This window comes from Sceloporus occidentalis, unplaced genomic scaffold, assembly GCF_023333645.1.
Source record: "Sceloporus occidentalis isolate IW3139 unplaced genomic scaffold, rSceOcc1.0.p SCAF_32, whole genome shotgun sequence".
Classification (NCBI taxonomy): domain Eukaryota; kingdom Metazoa; phylum Chordata; class Lepidosauria; order Squamata; family Phrynosomatidae; genus Sceloporus; species Sceloporus occidentalis.
Window position 1 is genome coordinate 7,740,675 of NW_028317012.1, and position 9,780 is coordinate 7,750,454.

The 9,780-nt window shown below is 45.2% G+C and overlaps 1 protein-coding gene across 1 annotated transcript; it reads left to right on the forward strand.

Moving 5' to 3' along the window:
- The first annotated feature begins 1,844 nt into the window (after window positions 1-1,844).
- Window positions 1,845-2,324, forward strand: CSKMT (citrate synthase lysine methyltransferase). Its single transcript, XM_089487340.1, is given in 1 exon segment — window positions 1,845-2,324. A coding segment is annotated over 1 exon segment (480 nt).
- Window positions 2,325-9,780: the final 7,456 nt, after the last annotated feature.

Consider the following 9,780-nt stretch of genomic DNA (forward strand, 5'->3'; position numbering starts at 1 on the left):
AAAACACCCCTCTGGCCACATGACCAATAATATGACACCCATCCTTCCCATCTTTGATCTGCCAATAAGGTTTGGTGGGGTAAAAATAGAGGTCTGATTATGAGACTAAGATACAGATCCCCCGCACCTCCTGTCTCCTCCCCCCCCCCCCCCACACACACACTTACCGGTGCTTCCTGCTGTATTGCCGGGGGAAGCGGGTTGACGTCTACGCGACCCGCGTAGACAACGTCCGCTGCAGCCGGAAGGAGGTGTGGTTAGCAGCGGGGGTTGTCTGCGTCTGTCGCGGATACCTTCTCCGACTGTCAGAGATCAGAGTTCCCCGCACCGGTGCGGGGAACTCTGATCTCTGACAGCCGGGGAAGGTATCCGCGACGGACGCAGACAAACCCCCGCTGCCAACTCCACCTCCTTCCGGCTGCAGCGGAAGGAGACGTCAACCCTCTGCCCCGGCAATACAGCAGGAAATTGGGGAAGTACCGGTAAGTGTGTGTGTGTGTGTGTTAAATGGGGGCATATGGCATTTCTGGAATGCCTTATACCCCTATATGCCACTCTGGCACTTAGAGGGTTAAAAGGCATATTATGGGGCAGAGTGGCATATAGGGAGGTATAAGGCATTTCAGGAGGCAGAGTGGCGTTAAGGGGGCATTTAATAGAGCACTCTGCCTCCTGAAATGCCTTATACCTCCCTATATGCCACTCTGGCATTTAGGGGGTTAAAAGGCATATTATGGGGCAGAGTGGCATATACCCATATATATGGGTTCCAGGAGGCATATATATTCCAGGAGGCAGAGTGGCATTAAGGGAGTTAAAAGGCATTGTATAGAGCACTCTGCCTCCAGAAATGCCTTATACCCCTAAATGCCACTCTAAATACCTCCCTAAATGCCACTCTACCCCATAATATGCATTTTAACCCCCTAAATGCCAGAATTGGATATATATGGGTATAAGGCATTTCTGGAGGCAGAGTGGCACATAGGGGGTCAAAAGGCATACCATGGGGCACAGTGGCATATAGAGGGTTAAAAGGCATATCCATGGGCCACAGTGCCATATTGGTGTGGCAAGCCTGGGGGCAGATGTGCGTAACTGGGGGACAGGTTGGAAAATACAAGGAAATAAAAACAAAAAATTTTTTTTTCTCAATCATAGCTTTTATTTAAAAAAAATAGTTTACACGAATTAACATTTACTGGTAAAACTTTTTTCCTTTAGGGTCGTCTTATATTCAGGCTTTTTCTTTTTTTCCTAAGTTAATATTCAGATTTTGGAGGGTCGTCTTATAATCGAGCAACTACGGTAACTCGGGATCCTTATCAGTTAGGCCATGAATCACCACAGGGGTCCTGGGAAGATGACACCTCTAGCCAGAACAGATACATAGGGCATGCACAAAGAAACACATTTAAATCAATATCAGATTAACCCAATTGAATGCTGGATCATGACAGGAACTCTTAAGGGTTAATGGTAAATCAATTTGGTGTGATTTGTGCAATACCGCAAACAGTTAGGATTGATTCTAAAGCAGTTACAGATGTAGCTGTAGAAGAGCCTAAAATAAATTGTAGTTGTGCAAATGTACATATGCAGCTCTGCTAACGGGATACATGTGACAACACTAACTGTTATTTTTTCTCTCCCTCAATTTTGTTACAGAGACTCTCAGAAATTGTATGGGTGACAGAGCAACCTGGGACACTTTTTATTCCCAATCTTCCCCCGATAACTCATCACATTTTGAATGGTTTTTCAGTTACAATTTCCTGCAGGACTTTCTTCTGTCTCTTCTCAGTAATTTAGCACAAGAAAGCTATGCAGGGCATCCTTTACATATGTTGGATGTTGGTTGTGGTATTTCAGATCTGGGGTTATGTCTGTTCCGTGATTCCCCTATCTCTGTTTTGGTATCCTGCATAGATCGCTGTGAACCTGCAATCCTCACCGTGAGGAACAGAATCACCCATGGACACTCTGTAATCTCACGACATCCAGATTCCTGTCTGCAATAAATACAAGGTGATGTTACTGACCTGTATTGGATACCTTCAGCCAGTGTGTCACTTGTGCTAGATAAAGGCACCTCAGATTCTCTGATGCGCTCAGGGATGTTAGAAGCTACAAACATGGTGAAGGAGGCTCTGCGTGTTTTAAGGCCAGGTGGCAAACTGGTACAGTTAACAGATGAAGACCCTGATGTCAGACTTCCTTTCCTAGAAAAGGCAGGTGCAGGACCTTTTACAATACTCCATGAACTGATGAATAAGGATGGCATGTTTTATTATGCTTACATTATGACTCCACCGCAGACCTGATCTGTAGTGTAAAAATGTGTTGCTGGATTGTATCACACCTATAATACTACATAGAAAGCCACAAATGTCTGTGACAAAAGTGGACTGTATTTGATCTACAGCATAAAGTAGCAGTCTTTAGGTGGAAGCTATAGTTACAAACGATGAACACGACTGATGTTTTTGTTAACCCCTTCGCGACCTTTGCCGGTTCAGGACCGTCATGACATGAAGGTCACTAAATGACCTTTGACGGTCCTGAACCGTCAAAAAGTAAAATAAGCTTAGAAAGTGATCAACGATCACTTTCTTCGCTTAAACGGCGTTACTGTAATGCCTCGATGTCGAGGCATTCAGTAACGCAGAGATCGGCATCGGGGGCCATGTCTGGCCCCTACCCGAGGCGTCAACAGCCGCCATACATTGTATGGCGGCGGACGCCCGTTTTAAAAGCGTTTAGGAGGCGATCAACGATCGCCTCCTAAACTTAAATGGTGTCGCTGGAATGCCTCGATCAGGAGGCATCCAGCGACACCAAACACTTACCTCTGGGTGGGCTGTGACCGCTCCGGAGAGCGGTCGCAGCTGCCGGTGTTCTTCGCCATCAACAAGATGGCGGCCGCCCTGTAAAAGAAACAAACAAGTTTTTAAAGTTCGCTTGATGGTCTAAAGAACTCTGGCTCCACTTGCAGGTTGAATACAGACTTTCCAAAATGGACAAAACAAGCGCACTTCCCAAATGTGGCATTTTAAATCTCAAACAACACGACAAATCCATGCATGTATCACTGCACTCAGGAGATGTTCCTGAACACACATTGGGGTGTTGTTTGACAGTGACATATACCAGAACCTGTATATCTATAACTAAAGTACAATTTGTGTGAAAAATTTTTTTAAAAAATTACTATTACAAAGTTTGACAAAGTGTACTTGTATAATTGGTGCATGGTAAGGGTTAAAATAACAGCATTTGGAATACCCTGGGGTGTCTAGTTTTCAAAAATATATGGTTTGAATGGGTTAAATTGAGTTAACCGGCTTCAAAGATGTTCCAAAGAGCAGATGGAGGCAGACTGACCAGATTTGTTAAAGATTTGGAAATCATAAAACGCTGCTTGTACTTATTGCCCTATAACTTACAAAAAACAGCAAAAAAACATAAAAACATTGGGTATTTCTAAACTCAGGACAAGTAGTAGAATCTATTTAGCTAGTTTTTTACTTGCTTTTTTAGGTGAGTAAAAGATTTTTGAAATAAAAGTCATAAAATGTGGTTTTTTTTCAATTTTTCACCATGTTTTTTTTTGTTTTTTTTATAGTAAATAAGATGATAATGCTCATGATAATGGTATCTGAAGAAAGCCCATCTTGTCCTGAAAAAAACAATATATAACTTATGTGGGTACACTAAACGGGTGAGGAGAAAATTACAGCTGAACACAAGCACCACAAAAGTATTAAAACAGCCTCGGTCCCACAGGGTACAAAACGAAAAATGAGCCCGGTCCTTAAGGGGTTAAATTGTTATTTCTTACAAATATACAGTCACAACATATACATCTTAATAAATACAAAGCATACTAATATTCATTCATCTGAGATCTCTGCAAAATACATTGGGCAGGGAAAAAAAAAATATATAATTTGACTCCTTTTTTGCTAAGGATGTTTTGTGCCCAAAAAAAAATGTCTTTGTGCACTCACACATTTTATATGTTTGTTTTTTTGAAGGAGGGATAGAACTTTCTATTGATACCATTTTTAAATTAAAAAAATAATTCTAATACTTTACTATGAAAATGGTCCCAAAACCAGTTCAGTTGGCCAAAATGACACACTTTGGACGGGGCACAAAATACCTGTTTCCTTTTTCAAATTTTCAAATTTTATTTTTTGAGGCCTATGTCTCCTGGGACTGTTTAGCAGCATATCAGCTTAAAATACCTCCACAAAAAAGTTTTATATTTTTGGGAACAAAAAGACCACCCAGGGTATTTCGCCAGGAGCATTTGAACACTAATCATCTAGCCAGTTGGTCACCAATACCTGGTAAAGAGGGCAGTAACATTTCCTTTTTCAACCATACAGTATTTTCCATCTTGTTTAGGATTGTTTGCACAGATTATATGCAACTGCAGAGAAACTAACCAAAATGTATTTTTGTTTTACTGGTGTGTTGGAGTGAGCACTTTATTAACCCTTTTGACAAAAATTGATGTACCAGGCACGTCACAGAAATGCACCCCCCTTGGCCGGACTGGGACTGAAAAGCAGCCCTGGAAACATTTGGAGACCAGCCCCGTATAGTTTATCTCGCGGTCGAGTTCTTATACCCACACGCACCCCTTATACATACCCGAGTCACACTATTTGCCGTACAAATAACTATAAAACATTCTTTTTATCACATTATTTGTATTAAAATGCCAGAAAGCAAAATTGTTAAAAGGCCCTAATAAATAAAATACATTACACATAATGGAATCAAAACATTTGCTACTGCAAACATTTTTAGATTAAAAAGTTCCATTTTATTCAGTGGGAAAAAACTGTGATCACATTATTCTTAATGATATTCTTGTAAGAAACTTTTATTTCTTTATTCATGTAAACTATTTTTTCATATTTAATAAAAGCTATGATTGAGACATTTTGTTTATTTCCTTATTTGCCAAACTGCCCCCCCAGTTATGCACATCTGCCCCAGGCTTGCCACTCTGCCCCCTGATATGCCTTTTAACCCCCTATATGCCCCTCTGCGTCCAGAAATGCCTTATACCCCCTATATGCCACTCTGCCATATAGGGGGTTAAAAGGCATATCATGGGACAGAGTGGCATATAGGGGGGTATAAGGCATTTCTAGAGGCAGAGTGGTATATAGGGGGTGAAAAGGCATATCATGGGGCACTCTGCCTCCAGAAAAGCCTTATGCCCCCCTATATGCCACTCTGCCTCCCTGATATTCCTTATACCCTCCTATATGCCACTCTGCCTCCAGAAATGCCTTATAGCCCCATATGCCACGCTGGCATATAGGGGGTTAAAATGCATATCAGGGAGGCAGAGTGGCATATAGGGGGGCATAAGGCTTTTACATAAAAAAAAATATACAGTTTGTTCAAAAAATAAATTAAATTAGTTTACTGACCTTCTACTTCTTCCACTTTGGGGCTTTTTCATCTCGACCTCCGTCCTCTGGTAGCTACAGACTGCCGTTATCTATGCTAACACGATGTCACTAACGCGACATCCGGTGCTCCAGCAGTCTGAGTGCGAGGGGAGCTTTCACCCCTCACGCTGCTCACTATGCGGCCATCAGATTGCTGGAAATTTAATCTAAACGGCCTGTGCGTGCTGATGTCACCGGCCAGAGCTACTTTAATACTTTTTTTTTAAAAAAAAATTAATATGCCAGATCGGCTTGCCATATTAAGTAAAAAAAAAAAAAATTAAAATTAAAAAGTATTAAAGTAGAGCTGGCTGGCGGCATCAGCACGCATCAGCCGTTTAGATTAGATTTCCAGCAATCTGATGGCCGCATAGTGATAGAACAGCTTGAGGGGGTGAAAGCTCCGTGCGAGGGGGCGGAGCTTTCACCCCTCGCGCTGCTGCCATCACTAGGCGGCCATCGCACACGGCCGCTGGGTGCCGATGCCGCCGGCCGGCTCTACTTTAATACTTTTTTTTTTAAAATTATTTAATATGGAAACCGCTCGGAACTGCATGTCTCGGGTGATACCAATTGAGCACCCCTGCTCCGATTATAGGCCGCACCCCCACTTTAAAGACCTAAATTAGGGGGGGAAAGCGAGGCCTATAATTGGGCCAATACGGTATATGTGTGAAACAAATGAAATCATATAGACAGGAATACCTTTCCGCACAGAATATCCAAGAGGCTCCTAAAAAAGAAGAAAAAAAAACATGGTGCAGTATGTCAAATCAAGCAGAACAAACCCTTACAATTTACAGGGCATAAGTATGCCAATATGTTTGTAATGGTCACCTCACCCAAACACTTTGGTACTCTTGACACAAAAAGACTTCCGTGAATGATGAGGGAAGCAGAGAAGGAGGGTAGGTAAAACAGCAATCTTGAATGCTTAAAGACAAATCTTCTCTTCCAGATGCGCAGAGTGCATAGCAGGGCTACCATGAAGAGAAGCTGTATCAGTCCTTTGTTTCACTTCCGTCATCCTAGCTCCATCTTCCAATGTCAGCACAAAACACGCATTTCACATTTACTTTAAGGAGAAAAAAAATCAGTTAATAAACATTTTTCTAACCAGCACTAGTGGTTTCTTCAAATGTGGGTATTGTTTAGCCTGTAGGCCAGCAAGGAAAGGAAACAGGAAGTTCTACTTACCGAGAGCTTCTTTTCCCTGCCAATCCCTGGTGACGCTCAGGATAGACTCCTCCTCCGTACCTGAGATAGGACAGGACTCAAAACTTTAAAAGACCCTCCCCTTCTACTAACCCCAGTGAATACAAAATTTTATTGAAAGGAAGGGAGGGAACAAAAACGTGTCACCAGGGATTGGCAGGGAAAAGAAGCTCTCGGTAAGTAGAACTTACTATTTCCCTGCCATCCCAGGTGACACTCAGGATAGATGTACCAGAGAAGAAGGGTGGGTAAACTTAAGGAGACAAAACAGCCTCAAGGACCTTCCAACTGAAAAGAGAGTCCTCCTGAGCCATCTGGTCGAGACGGTAATGTTGGACAAAAGCGTGGAGAGTCCGCCAAGTAGCCACCTTGCAGATCTGGTCAGGCAAAATACCACATCTTTCGGCCCAGGAAGTGGAGACTGCCCTAGTAGAGTGGGCACGGATCCCCACAGGAGCAGGTTGGCCACCAAGTCGAATCCACTTAGCAATGGAAGACTTGGAGATGATGACACCCCTGTTGGGCCCTGAAGAGGCCACAAACAAACGAGAGGGGCAGGGGCAGAGTCCGTTCCAAATAGATGGTGAGGCATCTCTTCAGATCGAGAGTGTGAAGAGCTTCTTCTTCAGCTGAGCCAGGAGCTGGAAAAAGGTAGGCAGCACGATCTCCTGGTTCTTGTGGGCGCGAACTCCGGCGGTACAGAGAGAGAACCACCTCATCAGGGAAAAAACAGAGAAACAGTTCCTTCATAGACAGCCTTAAGTTCACAAATCCGTCAAGAAGAAGTAATAATAATAATAAATACAGAGAAACTGAATGAAGAGGCTCAAGAGGAGGTAACGTGAGTCTACGAAGGACGAGATTCAGGTCCCAAGGAACCATCCTGGTGACAGAACGAGGACGCATCCGGACGATGGCCTTGGCAAAACGTCTGACCACAGGCAGAGATATAAGCTCGAACCCCAGAAATTTGCACCCTGATAGTAGAAGGCTGAAGTCCACTGTCGAATCCCTCCTGGAAGAAGTCCAGAATAGTGGCCGAGGAACAGGAAGACGGCAAAATTCCCCTGGAACAACAACAACTGTGAAATCTCTTCCAGATCTTAATGTAGTGCAGAGAGATAACCTTCTTTCTACTCTGCAGAAGAGTGTCAGCCACAGGAAAAGAAAAACCTTGCGCTCTCAACAGTTCACGTTCAATCTCCAGGCCGTCTCCGTCTGGAGATCAGAGCAAACGGAGGAAAAACGTAGGCGAGGCGGAAATTCCACACCTGGGCAAAGGCATCTATCGCCAAGGGATGATCCTGAGGCTTGAGGGAAAAGAAGACAGGAATCCGAGCATTGTCTCTGGATGTCATCAGGTCCATCTTCTCGGGTAAGCCCCACTGTTGGATGATGAGGTTGAAGGCTACCGGATGCAGAGCCCACTCGCCGCTCAGCACAGGAGTTCTGCTCAGGAAATCCGCTTGAGAATTCAAAGTCCTTCTGAGGTGGACAGAGTCATGAGACAGGACTTTGCCCAAAGGGAAATCCTGAGCGATATACGGAGAAGACAGGGACTTATTGTACCCCCCTGTCTGTTGACATAGGCTACCACTTCCTGATTGTCAGAGCGAAGCAAAATGTCCTGGCCGGCGAGCAGATGTTCCCAGGGATGCAGAGCTCTTTCTACTGCAAGTAACGCCAGACAGTTCGAGGGAAGAAGTTTCTTAGCTGGAGACCAGAGTCCCTGCACGAACAGGTTCTGATACGTAGCTCCCTGAGGCTGACGTCTGGTGAGAAGTACCTTGGAGACAAGAGACCATCTTCTCCCCGCAGCTAAGATGTTCTGTTGGAGCCACCAGGTGAGGGATGCTCTGACATGCGGTGGAAGACAGACAAGCCTGTCCAGAGCCAATGGGTTGTCTTCTAGTCGGTTGAGGACAAATCTTTGAAGAACTCTCATGTGGGCCAGAGCCCAGGGCACCGCATACCTTGCGGAGACCATCTTCCCCAGCAAATCCCCTTGATCTTGGCAGAAGCCTCAAATGATTTCTTAACTGCAGCTTCGGCTTTCTTTTCCATCTGATCAGAGAAATGAGAGCCATCCTCAAGCGGCAAAGTAGTCTTCCTGGAGACCCTCATAACAGGAGTGTCTACCAGCGGGGTAGCACAAAACTGAGCAAAGTCCTCATTAAAGGGAAACATGCGCTTAACCCGTCTGGACAGGTTAAGTCTCCTTTCTGGGTGGTGCCATTCCTGCTTGATAATGTCAGATAGCGTAGGATGAACAGGAAATGAGGCAGACTGCTTGGAGAAGCTGGCACCAAAGAAAGGGTCACTCTTCTGGGTGGAGGTCTCCTCCAAATGCATAGCTGACCTCACAGCGGAAATCAAAGTCTCAATCTCTTCAACCAGGAACAAAAATGAACTCTCCTCCTGGATCCATCCTTCCTCCGAGGAACCTTCCTCTACCTCTGGATAGTCAAATTCAGGAGTCTGATAACAAAGGCTGACGCCCCAGGAGAGCGGGGTCTTGCACTGCTGGAAGGTGGTGATAGGCAGGAACAGTCTGACGGAAGGCAGAGAAGGTAGTCTGCATCTCCTCTTTAAGCCAGGTCAAAAACTCCCTACCCCAGACGGGTAGGGCAAGTGGAGCAGAGCTTCTTCCTTGAATTCTGCAAAGCCTTGTGACACCTGGAGCATTGGGCATGCTTGGACTTCGTAACAGCTTTCTTAGGCTTGTCCTCAACAGAGGGCGGCTCAGAGTTATCAGGGGCTGACATAACTAAAGATGCAACAGCACCCAGCCAAAACAGCAGGAACACACATAGCACCATATCCGCTGAATGACTGACCAGCAAACCTCCCTGGCCAGGGACGTGTCTACCCTGGTGTCTCGGCGCAGCCGTGAACACCGCCAGGACGACGGCGCCGCAGCCGTGACCACCGCCGGGACAACGGAACAACACCGCCGCGAACACCGCCACCAATGGCGAAGCCGCAGCTGCGGACACCGCCGCCACGACCAAGGTAAGGCCAGCAGTGCGGCACCAGCCACCCGGCTTGAGGTGCAAGGTATCTCCTAGGAAGGGGGCTTAGCTGATGT